The sequence below is a fragment of the Takifugu flavidus genome, chromosome 11, assembly GCF_003711565.1.
Source record: "Takifugu flavidus isolate HTHZ2018 chromosome 11, ASM371156v2, whole genome shotgun sequence".
In the NCBI taxonomy this organism is placed as follows: domain Eukaryota; kingdom Metazoa; phylum Chordata; class Actinopteri; order Tetraodontiformes; family Tetraodontidae; genus Takifugu; species Takifugu flavidus.
Genome location: NC_079530.1, coordinates 8,232,776 through 8,247,147, shown reverse-complemented (window position 1 = coordinate 8,247,147; position 14,372 = coordinate 8,232,776). Strand labels below are relative to the sequence as shown.

General features: G+C 43.2%; 1 protein-coding gene across 2 annotated transcripts in view; it reads right to left on the bottom strand.

Moving 5' to 3' along the window:
- The window catches only part of LOC130533539 (pro-neuregulin-3, membrane-bound isoform), a 178,176-nt gene that overhangs the window by 17,386 nt on the left and 146,418 nt on the right, over positions 1-14,372 (bottom strand). For both annotated transcript variants that reach the window (XM_057047043.1, XM_057047044.1), the window contains one exon: positions 2,836-2,859. In XM_057047043.1, coding sequence (XP_056903023.1) covers positions 2,836-2,859 — 24 coding nt within the window. The remainder of the gene's footprint in view (positions 1-2,835; positions 2,860-14,372) is intronic.

The window sequence follows — 14,372 nt, the reverse complement described above, 5'->3', positions numbered from 1 at the left end:
TGATATTAGGATTTAATAAATTCAATATTTGTACACTCACCAATTGACTCTGCCCTCCAGTTTGATGTGGGTCACATTGAATGTTCACTGGCAGTTTATTTATCTGGGATCAATGAGCCATACAATAACGGCGTGTTTGTGCCCATCAGAGGTAAAACATGACTGCCGCGTCCCGGTTCAGCTTGAAATCATTGTGACTCTTTGTCAGTCTGTTGTCCAGAGAGACGGGGGAAATTTTCTCATTTCACTATGGTTTCTCCATTTTTTGTTCCTTTTAAGGGATGTAAATGTGAGTCTCAAACACGGTCGGCAAAGACGGCGGACCTTTGAAAAGATATAACGAGCAGAGGAGAGATGAGAGGACGGAGACGGAGTGAGATGGGATTTCCAGCATTAGACTTTTCATGTTCTGCGCAGACTGCTGATGGAGGATAAAACATTTATTTATGCAGGCCGTCTGCGCTAGAGTAAGCATGCTCTCTTGGCTGGTCATGGCTCTTTCCTCTATTACTCAGATGGCTTTATTTGCCTGTTTAAATATGGATTAGCTTTGGGTGGGTGAGGCATTTCTTTCTTTGGTTTTCTGAAAAGTCAAAACTCTTTCTGCCTTGTTCTCTTGATTTTTTCACGCTAGTCTTCCCATGACCCCCTTTGTTAGCTGGTAGCTAGCTGGTAGTCAGAGGTGATACAGTTGGGTCTTGGTTTCCTTCTGTGTTGCACGTTGCATTTTGCATCTCAAATAAAGTGCACAACACATGCCTCTGTCTTCAGGAGGAGGATCCCTGTGTTTAAATTAATTTTCCTCTCAGCCTGGAGCCTGATTAATGAAAGCACAGTGAGTTTAAACATTGTTCTTTGTTAAAATTGGAGTTTTGAGACCGTGTCTTGGGGACAGTAACGCTCAGCCAAGAATTTGAATTGAAAGTTCTCTTTTTGCCAAGCAGTTTAAAAAATACATTAAGACAAATGTGGAATCTAAGAATGGTTGAATATGATCTGTTTCATGGTAGAAACATTCCAACCACTTTTTTTTCTTTGTAACTGTGCGTCTCCACTTTTTGGCACATGTTTATGGCTGAATTGAATCTTTTTTCATGACAAATATTAAGATCACCATTTGTCATCATTGGTGACCATTACAACTATTTCTATTTCGAAATATTCCAAAAATAAGATCTGATAATATTAAATAGTGTCTATAACGGGCTTCACATGGTCCAAAAATGAAGTGTTTCCATAAAGGGCACAGTTAGAAAACACTTTAACCTTTATCATAATGACCAGATCATCGGAGAATGAAAACAAGTGCAGTCACACATGCTGCAAATAGAGGAAGAACTTCACACTATTTGGTGATGTTGAAAATTTATTGGCACGCTCACACAAAAGGCTTTTGCTGAACACCATCCCACCTGGGTAATTTGTCCCATTAGATAAATTATATTTCCCAGGAGAATTCATCTTGTTTTGAAATGGATGTAATTTTAAGCAACATTAGCCAAAGTAATTTCACCCCGATGACATTTTTTTTCTTTTACCCTTCCAAAAGATCCTGACTCTAATTAAAACATTTAAAGACACCAAGTATTAAGATTTATCCATTAATAACAGGCTATTTGTGAACTCGTAAAAGCCAAAACATTGTTGTTAGCCGACTTGAGCTCAGCCAGGCTCCCGCTGCACAAGCTTGCTTTTGACAACAGCTTCACACTAGCAAGGGAACACTTTAATTACCTCTTACAAAGGAGATGACCCAATTTACAGTGGGCACGCAGCAGTCCCTTAAGTGCTGTGCAGCTAGATGTTTGATGGAATCTGTCACTGTGAGAGTGACCGTTCTGCTCTTACCACCGCGCGTTACATACCACTCAATGCTAACGTATTTGCAACTTCTTATGACATGCTAGCAGAGTAAACTTTGAAATTACCCCAAATTTGAGAAAGGATAAACAACTCTGATGCATGTGTAATAGTGGTCCCACATCTGAGATGTGTCAATCCATCTGCATGGACTGTGGGGACAGATGAGAGCTGGAGGGACATCAGCGAGGCAACGAAATGTACAGCCTGAACAGTGTTGACGAGGCATAAAACCTGCATATGCCTGAATGGGAAAACCCGCAAAATTGGTCTGCTAAACATATCACCTGTCTCTGTCAGGTTTGCAGAGGCTCAGCAAGTTTTAACAAAAAAAGGGGCTTCTCTTTGTTTCCCAAATGAAAATAGAAGGCCCCCACCACCTGTTTCTTTCTTTCTTTCTTCTTTCTTTTTTTTTTTTTTACAGTGGCAGTCGTGTCAAAGCGTGGGAAGGCCATTTCCCAATAATCCGAGTCTTTAATAACATGTCTATAAGCATGGCAACGTAAGGGTGGGATAACAACAGCCTAACAACATGCTACCTCGTTAATAGCTACGATGCCTGATGCCGAGCTTGTGATTAGAGCCAAGACCAGCAGAGTGGAGGCTTGGCGACGTGTGGAGGAGCCACTGGCGTCCACCCTGCTCAGCATGCTGTTGAGGGAAAATCTTGCCTTTGTTAAAGAAAAAAAAACAACCCCAACACACGCTGTTGAGCGTGTGCCATGCATGTGCCATATATACACGCGCACGTGTTAATGCCAAGCACATTTGGTAGAAAGAAAGAAGAAAGAAAGAAAGGGATGGTGCAGGAAGTAAATACAGTACAGTAGAGAGCAGATAGATAGATAGATAGATAGATAGATAGATAGATAGATAGATAGATAGATAGATAGATAGATAGATAGATAGATAGATAGATAGATAGATAGATAAGTCTTGGTTCATGCAGATGGAAGATGACAAAAGATTGCTTACCCATGAACTCGATGCCCAAGTGATCTGTCGTTTCAGCGGAAGGGTGGGGGGAGAGAGCAAAAACAAAGTTATTGTTAACAACAGTGCACGTAAGCATTGTGTCACAGCGCGTATTCACATGCTCGCTGAGTTTTGGCCCTCCTTCATGTAGACCGCTGCCTCGCCGCTTCGGCCGGTGTCACATGGAGTCAGACGCCACGCGCTGGTCAGTCATGACACACGGAACGACACGCGGAGGCGCACGTGGCCTCACACGCTCGCTCTACTCCTCGACCTTGACCCAATCCGCGTGGCCCCTTTCTGTTGTTTTTAATCATCCTGATTGATGAGCGCGTTCTCAAGGTTGATATCTGGGAATCCAGATGGAGATATGACGGCCTGGCTACATCTGAATGAAATCATGATGTGTGTCTACGGTGGGTTTATCCCACCACCTTAGTGAGTCGGACCAACACCCCTGGAGCAGCACTTGGTTCAGTCCAATTAAGCTGCTGTTGTTGTCAGCAGAAATGGAGAAACGCTGAAGTTGCAAGATATTAACGGAAAGCAACAGTTTCGCCGATTTGACCAGGACAGGTTTGACCCGTCCGTCTGTCCGTCCATCTCCGAGAGTCCAACTTTCAGGCCAAATCACGGAGGTATTAACTGCTGCAGAGAAAAGCCAGAGCTGACATTTGAACGACATTTCTGACAAACGGCGTGCGACTAAATGGAAACATCCGTCTCACCTATGGCTGAAAAGGTAAACCTGTTTTCCCTGTGACTCTCTCCGGAGCGGCCCCTGGTCCCCGCCAGAGTCACCGAGCTCCTCCGATCAGCCCCTAATCTTTTTACGTGATCTTGTGTCAGCAGATCATTTCCCACTGCAGCCGTGAGCCCCTGACCAGTGCCACCCTCAAAAATGACTGATGCTGTGTGATGGTGTGTGTGTACTACCTATATTTACACACGAGGTTGAAATTGAGGCAAAATTGGATATATTGTCATATTCTTTAAAGAAATCATGCTTTGAAAAATGCCTTCGACGACTGTTTTGTGCAACCTAACGGCTGTTGCACAAGAGGCTGAGAACATGTTAAGTAATTATCTGTGTTTTATCCCCCCAATTGTGAACGTCTTCCAATTAACATGAAGCTATATTTCTATTGCAATTTAAATGGCTCAATGCATGTCGCTTCTGGTGGATACTCTAGTGACCCCGCTGACCTTTAAAGAGACACCAAATGTTCTGCTTCTGGAGCTGCAGGTGCTGCTACAGTCAGGCCAACAAACTACATTTTCCATTTGGTGCAATGAGAGGAGCCTGGCACTAAAGCTACCAAAGGGGCGGATTTGATTTTCTCTGCAGCTTTCTGGGCAGAGCATATATCAACAGTAACACTGTCAGGATATGAGCTCCAGCTCCCACCGGGCCGACCCATACTCCAGATCTATACACTCCAGCTTCTGTAAACCGCTTAAGATGGAGGGATGGTGTCACATGTTAAATGTGCTCGGAGGATGAGTCAAGACACCGGCTGGGAGGCGACCCAAAAAGACAGAAAAATAAATGTGGACCCAACAGCACACGGTCGCTGTGTCCAGCTGACCATGAAGAGAGTGACTGTATTGGACAAGAATGAGCGTTGATGAGACATTTCTCCTAGATGCTTCCTGTAATGGCTGGAAACCCACGTTTGTGTCACTCGTTGATCCCATCCAGGGTCATTAGGCTCAAAGTGTTTAACACATAAGCATGGGCTTTACCCATCATGCAAATGTTGGATGTTAAAGGTTTTTAATGATGCCCCACCTGGTACCAAAATTCCCCGACGGAAGCTTTGATTTTCCAACATGAGTATGTTGGATTATTCATATATTTGTAAAGGGCCATTAGAATATTCTCAGAATGATGAAAAGGCCTTGTCAAATCTGACTCATGTTTCCAGTCGTCATGCCAAGTAGAATAATACACATTTGGGGTGTGTGTGTGTGCCTGTGCAGGCTGGGGCTGAGGCAGGTGGCAGGCAGCCTGTCGCCCTGCTTCCACTCCCTCTGGACCCACACATGGTGAGGAGGAGGGAGCCTCACACTGACAAACCGCTGTGCAGCTTCACAAAACACAGCATTTGCCACTTTCAGATGGAGTTCTGTCCTCACAGCGACCAGCAGTCGCCGATTAAGTTGAACCTAGTGCTGGAAACATTCTGAGGCCATTGGCTCAAGTTTGACCTTGAGGAGAGGACACCAACGTGGTGCCACAAACAAAACGAAGCATCCCACAGACGGCAGCGAGTGAGCGAGCGCGTCCCGCGCACATCGTCGTCTTCCTGTCTGAATTCAAGCTGTCCCACTGATGGCTTCTCTTACCGTGCGTGCGGAACAAAGGGCACACTACAAGCTACTTCCAATTACAACAGAACACTCTATAGAGAGCAGGGAATAAATTGATATGTTGGCAGATCCCGGCTCTCGAGGAGTGGAGGGAAAACTGAATGATTGCGTCAAATTGTCTGCAATTTAGCTTTGATGAAAATCAGAACGAATAAGTCTCGAAAATCTTGAGGCTCAGAGAGTCGAGAGTTCCTCCGCCTGACTCGGTTGCTCTCGGGAAAATGGGAGTTTTTGGATTTTGCCGTGATGATGATGATTATTATTTACATAATCAGTATTGACAAAGTATAAATGACTTAAATTCTGTCAAATTTTTGTAATCTGGATTTTAGGCGGACGCCGTCCATCGAGGCTAAAGCCTGGACCAGGATGAGCCCTTAATTGCCTCATCAGACGGTAAAAATGATCCCTCTGGTGCATTAAAATGCTGCTACAAGCGTTTCGGTTTTGACTGAAATTTTAGTAATGAGGTTGCTCTTTTCCTGAAGATCCTACAGTTTGGAAAAACCTGCACAGGGATCAGCTGAATCTGACACCGCCTGCGGTTCGGCTGGTTTCTCTTTGATGAGCGGGATTATTTTCTCTGCTCTTCACGTATCTGCGAGTGCGGAGCTGCACTATCTAGTTGCCAGGCAGTAGAACTCCAACAACTCAGGAAGGCGGGGAGAGGAAGGTTTCTTATTCTGTCCTTGATCGAACGGGCGCTATATTAACATGGTGAGGAGACAAACTGGAGCTATATTAACAAATGTGCAACAGTTAAAGGGTGAGAGTTAAGAGCAGGTAGCTGCTAAGAGCTGCGAGACAAATGAAAGCCACTCTGAACAGAGGCTGATGGCTCATCCACAGCCATCTAATGAGGAAATTCTTGCATTCAACTCCGCTTACGTAAAGACGTCTTGAGATCGCTCCATAGTTTGCTGACGCCTGTCTCAGCCATTGTTTCATTTGAATGTCATATTTCTTTAACCATTTTCTTTCTTTTCCCATCACTGTATTCCTTCTGGCTTTGTCTTGCCTTCAGCAGTTGCTATGGCGACGTAAGAACCAGAGTTGCCGCTTTTGAAATAAACTCCGAGTCACGGCAGTCAAATAAAGCCAGGGTCATTTTTATTTGTGGAGACGTATTTTCCACATTAGCAGCTACTGGCCATGTTGGATGTAAGTGAATTAATTGTTTGTAGCTCCGGAAGCTCTTGTAGCCCCCTCCTAAAGATCAGATATGGCTTTATTACAGCTGCCTCTGAAGACATTACACAGCAGAACTGCAAATGTAGGAAGAGGATAGATATTTTTTTCAAATTGTCACGAGAACCCTCAGTGATCCAAGTAATAAATAAGTGGTGGTTGGCGCAGCAAGAAAGTTCTTGATTGGAGTTTGCCAAGTTTGTATATTCTCCTCATCCCGTGTGGGTTTTCTCCAGGTAGTTTTCTCTAGCACCCCAACGAGCCCGATTAGGAATATTAATGGAAAAGGCATTGATGAAAACACATTTATTACAGTCCTACATTAGAAAAGGAAACCCCAAGTCGCCTTCGAGCGGCTCAAATGTAAAGCTTCAGCTCTACTGATGTGAGTAAATAAGATGATATTCCCTGTCCTAAAGAATCCTTCAGATGCTGCTTTACTCTTCACTGAGTCAAAAAAAACATCCGATTGAACCAGACAGAGGAACAAGGAGAGAAACAAAACTGAGTGCATCCCTCAGAACAGTTCTGCTGACTCTTTTGTCTTCGGTGGGGTTTTTCTGTAATTGTGGGGACGTGCGGCGTTCATGCGGCCATGTTAACGCGCATCCTGAATGGGGCGGTCGATTTTATCGATTCCCAACTCAACAATTGAACTGCAGCTGCTCGTCATATTGGGGGAAATTGTCTTGGTGCAGCAGCCGAGAAGCAAAGTGCCAAAGTCTGAAACACTGCAACACAAACAGCAAATAAATAAATAAATAAATAAATACAGGGTTGATAACGCGTCAACCATAATTATTCGCCTGATAACGTCTCGTCCTCCGCAGCAACAAAGCTGCAGAAAAAGAGGATTTTGCATCAGAAAGTGGAGCTCTGATCAAGTGCTTAAGGATCTTTATCAAGACTGATGCAAAGGGTGAAACGCAGAGCAGAAGGAGCCATAACAGGCCAATTTAACCTTGATTACTGGAACAGGCGTGTGCTGCGCTCGCGTCTCTGATAATAGTGAACAAATTGCAGCAGGAAAGTGTTAGAGTGGTTTGAATTGATATACACATGTCAAACGTGCAATGCAAATACATGCAAAAGTATCAACTTGGTTTTTCCTTTTCGCAGCATTGAACGGCGGCTTATTAGAACCTCGCTTTTATCCCATATATATAGTTTTTGGAGTTTTCTCCTCTTTGCTCTCTTTAATATTCTCTTTTGTGCTGCAACTTTTCATCATCGCAGCTTTCATAAAGAATGTGCAGTTTCACATTTTCTGGGGTTGTTTTAAGTGACAACACAACTTTGAGGTGCAACTTTAATCAGCTGCATCCCTGTATCGTAATTACGCATTAGAATATGTATTTTTATGTTTAACTTTCTCTTTTAGCTTAAAATATTTGAGTGCTTTGTTGAAATTTGAAATTACGAGGCAGAAAAATGAATCGAACCTTTAGTTGCAGCACAAGGACAGACTTTAACTTGGTGATGCTTTTGCTGCTGTTGACACCGTTGCGCGTGAAATCTGCTGTGCAGAGCCAGCGGCGAATTATAAAAGTGATTAAAAATCAAGTCGAGAATTTGGGTTTGTTTGAAACTGCAGCGCACAAGTTGACCAAAAAGTTTGATTTCAGTTTTCCACAGATGCACAATTTTAATGAAAAGTTAATAGACGGATCAAATTATACCGAGCCTTACATTATATTTCAGGCTTCAGAATTATTTAATGGTGCTACACGTCCTTCATCACAACACCATCGGTGCTGTTCAACAGAGGGGAAATAAAGGCAGAAATAGTGAGCGACAACTTCTGAGTTACCATGGGAGCACCTACGGGTGCTGTCAATTATCATTAGGTGTGCATCTCTCAGAACAACTCTTCTGCTACATTTAGTTTGTTCTGTGCGAGTGTTATTAACAGCATGTCCTGTACGAGAGTACAGTGTAATACGTAACAGGTATTAATAAATGTAAGTATGCTGCACTGATGCACCGACTTCTACTATAAGCACCAAAATGGTATTTAAAAGCACATAGCAGGAATGAGCTTCCGCGGCTACAGGCAACATAAACCCATTTGGAAGAACCTCCGGCCCGGAGAGAATTCCCTCGTCTCCAAGGCCAAAACTTGCCCGCGCTATTCAGAAAATGTAATGTGATGTGAAGACATTTACATTCTGCTGCACCGACGCTCCAGCCAGTAAAATGAGTCACGCAAATGATTTCCCTTTGAAAGTCATGGCCAAAATGATGCTTTTTGCTCCACTCCAGTTGCCGTTCACACGTGATTGAATGCGGTTTTTCGAGCAAACTTTTAGTCAAGCTGGAGTTTATCTTTAAAATCTTCATCTGCTGACCATGTTTACATGAGCGGGTCTTTCGGTCACTTCCTCGGTGCGATTCCAAAAATGCTGGTTTCATGGGCTTTCTCTGTAATGAAAGCGATTTGTCAAAGAGATTAATTCATTCTGCTGTGGTATTTCATGCCTATTACTCTCCATATAAATTGCAGCTCAACGGTCAATCAGTAGGTCATCATTTATATACATCACAAACATTTTATTATATCATCTTTTCCCTGTGAAAGAGCAAAAAACAGAACCGATCATTCAAACTTGTGTTATCTAAGGGTTGACGTGCCTGTGAAGTCATTAAACTCTTAACATGACCCCAATGGTTGACATAAAGAAATGTCACAAGAAAGCCGGGAAGCTTTTAGACGCAGCAGAGGACGGTCACTCGGTGACTCAGTGACGCCTGGAGGGCTTTTTAAAAAGCGTGGCGGCGGAGAGAGACGGAGAGAAGGGTGGCTCGCCCGGCAAGTAAGGGAGGAGGAGGGTTAAGAATAATAAACTGCTTCCAAATGCACTGAAATGAAGAAGGACCTGAGATGGGCAGGACATGTCAAGAGAGACTTCGGTGTCATTCTGATGAACGATATGAAGGGTTATGGCGAGCGGCTCTGGAAGGTTCTCTGAACCCGGGAGTGGTCTGGACGGTGACAGGCAGAGTAATAACTCAGCAGGACAGGCCGCTTGTCATGTGCACAATTCACATCAGACTCATTACTGTCTCTCCACTGCTGCTGTCATGCTGCCCGTCAGCCTCTTCGCTGTGTTTCTCACCAACGTCCGCCCAAATGATCAGTCCCGCATCAAAGGGGGCTAGATTCTCCAGGTTGCAGCTCTTTCGTTCTTCATTAACTTTTCATGTTCATCCTCACAAGTCTGGGGTCGTGACACATGAAGGACGGGTGGGCAGATTTGCCAAGCGTAGACATGGCAACGGGACCACTGGTGAATGGAGAAATGGGATTTTCTGGTGGGATGTTCTGGTTGGAGGGACCATGACTTGATCCCAGATGGGTGGGGGATAAATGGATGGATGACAGGAAGCCCGGTCAGTACCTGGGGTCAGCATTTATCATCAACTGATAATTGGATTCTGTCGCTCATTTGTGCACATTTATTTTTGCGTGTTAATGTTTTAGTATAATACATAATAATTACATTACAATGAAATCAATGCAGAGAAAAACCAAAGTGCCGAACAGATCAGTTTTTTATGAGCCACCCTGACCTGAGAGTGCAAGCAATTTTTGAGGCTATATTCCATTTAGCCTATATTTTCTCATATAAAAGCAGCATCTTGACTCTGGTTGACCAGCACTGAATTGGCCCCTGTCATTGACAATGTTCATTTTCGGTTATCGTGTCAAAACCAGTGGTGGGATAAAAGCCTATTTCATCTCCATCCCAGCGCTTCAGGATTGTAGGAATTGGTTTAGCCATTTGGATTCTTTTATGGTACCAGTTAAATTGCCTGTTAAAGGGTCAACAAATCCAATAAGGGGAAGTGAGAGGGGGTGAAAGGTAATCTCAGAATAGCAGAGTTATTTTTAGCTCCTAGCTGCACAGGACTGGGGTCTCTCTTCCTTTGCTACACTTTCATTTGGGCACGCGACCTGAGCTGTGATCCTTGATCGGCGCTCTTGTTCTCAGAGATTTAATGACCAAAGGTCCTGGAGAGGGTCTGGATGGAGGTAGAGAAAAGCCAAAGCAACGGATTGAGATACAAGACGCTCATCTGTATTCAGAGCTGAAGGGTAGACGGGCGCGTGATTGTGAGACACGTAAAGTTGGGATGGATATTAGAGAAAAAGGCTTGGGCACTTCATGATACCTACTAGATATATCATTGAATCGTGATTATTAAGGATTTATTTGTTCTTAACTTTCCCTCTTTAATAACAACAAAGGAGTCTATTTTGCCTCAGTGCTACTGTTGGCATTTCTAAAATGTGATGTGCAGCCCAGTGATTCCTGCTCTGAATGCTGAGATTATAGAGACAATAGGTGTGTGGGAAGAAGCAGCAAGACAACATTTGAAATGTCCCATCGCTCCCATCATCTGCACCGTCATCACATTGACAGACAGTGACTCAGCTCAGTCAGTTGGATGAGCTCGAGATCAGCACCATTAAAAAAACATTTCAAATGGGCAATTTCAAGCTATTAAGCTCCACTGTCTCCCTCACTCACCTCTGAAAAGGATATACTGTGAGTTCCCACCTGCCCTGATAGCATGTTGTCACAGTCCTTTAGCTCACTGCGTTTGGTATTAGGCCTTCATTTGATTCTGTATCTGTGTAAGTAAATGTCAGCAAAGTTAAACAAACTGGAATTTTATGTGCAGTGAGTGGCACCAGGCAATAAACGCGGAGGTCGAGGTAACAAATTAAGGCCAAGTGATAATGTTAATGGCACAAAAATGGAAATATAGTAAAAAAAAAAAAAAAAGAGGGAGATTGTTTACTTCGCAAAGGACAAAAAGACAAGGAAACGTCGGACAAATGTGAAAAATAGATAAAGCAAGCAAAGCGGTAATGTGAGACAAGCCGGCACAATCGTCTTGCCATGTTTAATGACCTGTGACTGGAGGGTGGGCGCAGGCAGTGGGCACAGCAGTCTGCACTGCTCCGGGATAATCTGCATCCCACTGCCATATTCCTCACTAAGCACCAGCTGACAAGACTCATACTTCACCATAAATTGGGCTTTCCACATCCATTAGGGCGAGTATGTGAGCGGCGAAATCTAAAGTCTCGATCAGACGCGGGTCGGGAAGAGCGCAGTGAAAAAGCAGGAATGTCATGCGGCGCCGGGAGGGGATGCGAGAGTTATTGTTTTTAATATTCCGCCCCAAACATTTGCCAGTCAAATGTATAAATATCTAGAGAAAGCCAAGTCACGCAGGGGTGTACACTGGATAAATTACTGCAATCAATATGAATTTGTCCTTTTCCCCCCTCCCTCTTTTTTTTGATTGCCTGCTGTCCTCATCCATAGTCAGGTAAATACAGCCCAGCAATCAGTGTCCATTAAGCTCTAATGCAACAGTCAGTTTAGTATTTGTCACCGAGTTCACCTACAACAGAAGCAATATGATTTTAGAGAGCAATATAACGCCATCTGCTTCGGTCTCTCACAGAGGAATTCAGAAAGCAACCCAGCTGCGAAGCCATGGGTGGAAATCTTTTAGTTTAGTTTATTTAAAAATTTTAATCTGTTCAATCTGTTGACCAGTATGCAATAATTTGATGCATCTTAAGGTCACTTCTGATGTAGAGCCGGGTCTCCACCTGCTGCACCATGCTGGTCGCTCCAGCAGGGACAATTCAGACTTCACGGTAACCTCAAGCGCTGGAGTGCCCAAAACTACATCACCCATCATGCCCGCTCTTCACCATCATGGCAGTTATCCTTTGGGAGTTGTCTTGGAAGGTACCCCAGTCCCAACTTTGTGCATTTTCCTGGCTAGCTTACTTTCTGTGATCATCCACCGTGTCTTTATTAGCCCTGAAACAGCAACATGTCTCATGTCCAAAGACTATTGTGTGATTGGTTGGAAGTTTAGCGTGGTTGTGGTTGATGACGACTGTGACCTTGCAATTGGGCCATAAAATTGCGAACTAAACTAATTTCACACCTGAACCACACCTGAGGAAAAGTGGCTTTTTTTTTTTTGGCAACGGTAGATAAACCTGATGAGACACAACACCTCTGGTGTCACTGTGATTATAAATTGTTCAGCTGCGTTATAGCAGCTTTACCGAGTAGAACAGCGTTTAAAGTCAGTATGAATCTGGATATCACAGGCATTCTTCCAAAGCCTGAACATGTAATAAAGTGTATTTTAACACTGCACGTTTATGTACGGTATTAGAGTTCAGGACGTCAAAGGAAATGGATAAATGGTTGTAAATAAATGCTTTCTGTGACAGTCATGCTACTTGAAATGCTCCACTTAGTTGGGCTTTTATCACTGAATCCTGTTTTATGTCACACTAGAGTCATAAAAGTAAAATTCTTGAATAGTTCAACTGTAAGAAAGTAATAAATTACTGTTATTGGAGTCATCAACAGGCTCAGGAGTAAAGCTCAGTTATCAGAATTTACAATGTAATGATTTAATACTGTAGAGTAACGTAGCAGCTTGTGGATTTCTTTAATGTAATTTTGCAACAAAATGGATGAATAAATGTTTAGCCATGAAGAAATGTTGTTCTTTCTATGCAAGAAAGATCCTCAACACAGAGCAGAAAGTGTTGTTTCTGATGTTATGAAGAGCACGGTGTCGATCCAGGACTAAAAGGGATTCAGTGTCATCGGTGGGTGTTAAAGAAAGGCCATTATCTCCTCTTCAGAGCCACAAACATCCAAGGAACCCTGGTGGAGACACTTCTCATTGAGTTAGCTCTTTCTGTCACCCATAGAATGACAACAACACTAAAACCAAGGACCAGGTTCTTTTAACCCCCTTTCAAAGCCACTTCTATTCCACTTCATGCAGTTGCTTCATACAGAAATGTGGAAACCTTCATAAATTTCTTCGGCATGAACAGATCTATTTAGTCTCCCACCTCCAGCTTGAGCTTTATCTGCTTTTCATCAGAATCCAGATTTAATATCAGGCTGGTTGGCCACCTCCTAACCTTGAGTTTGCCCTTTTTATTGAGTGAAATAAACATAAGAGCAAGCCAGATTTTCTAAAACTTGGGACAAGAGCCGATGTGACATTTGATTAGAGGAATATCGATTTCTGTGGATTTACAGGCTGTGCAAACCAAACTACCCACCATGAAATGGAAAGAGTCTGAATTAACTTCATACCGATTCCAGATGGGAGTGATTAAAGGTCTCTCTCAGCTGTCACACTATTCAGGTACTGTAGGTGAGAGAATACGTTGACACGGAGGCTGTCAATGATGATGATGATGATGATGAGTGCAGAAGAGCAACACAACACCGTGCAAAAGAACAGAGTTCAACTCTGTCAGCTCCAGGATGCTGCTGGATCCTGTGAAACCGATCCTGTGAGGATGTGACAACTGGGTTGCCACATCAGCAACCTCAACAATTGTCATGACAACAAGCGCCTTCCTTCTTCTACATACGCACGAGGATGACAGTCACAAGCCTTTGTTGCTCTCGGAGACATGCAGCGCCGACCTAAACAACCCTCTGATCTTAAACACGTCCCATTAAAAGCGTCAGGTGATAAACACCCTGGTGGGGCTTTTTAGCACTTTGAGAACTAAAAGCATGTCAGCAGTCATGTGGAAACCTCGGAATTCTGTTCTGCTTCAATGTTGCTCTATGCACTGAGTTTAAAAGCTTTCAAAATGTAAATATACTTGAGAAAATGCAGTTTTTCATATTTAATTGAAGAAAACTTTAAAATGTGACATTCCTTGATGTGTATTGGCAGTGTGACCAGCTGCTGACCTTTTGAATTTCTTTCTCTTTGAAAAGGAACAAAAATGCAGTTTTAGCCATTCTAGAACCAGATATTCATTCATTTTAAAGGAAAAACTACAGACGTACAATAAATGAACATACCTAAATAATGAGGTGGAGTTAAAACTGATTCTTAGGTTGACGCTTTGTCTTTTTCTCGATTTATGTGAACATATCGAGCTTTGC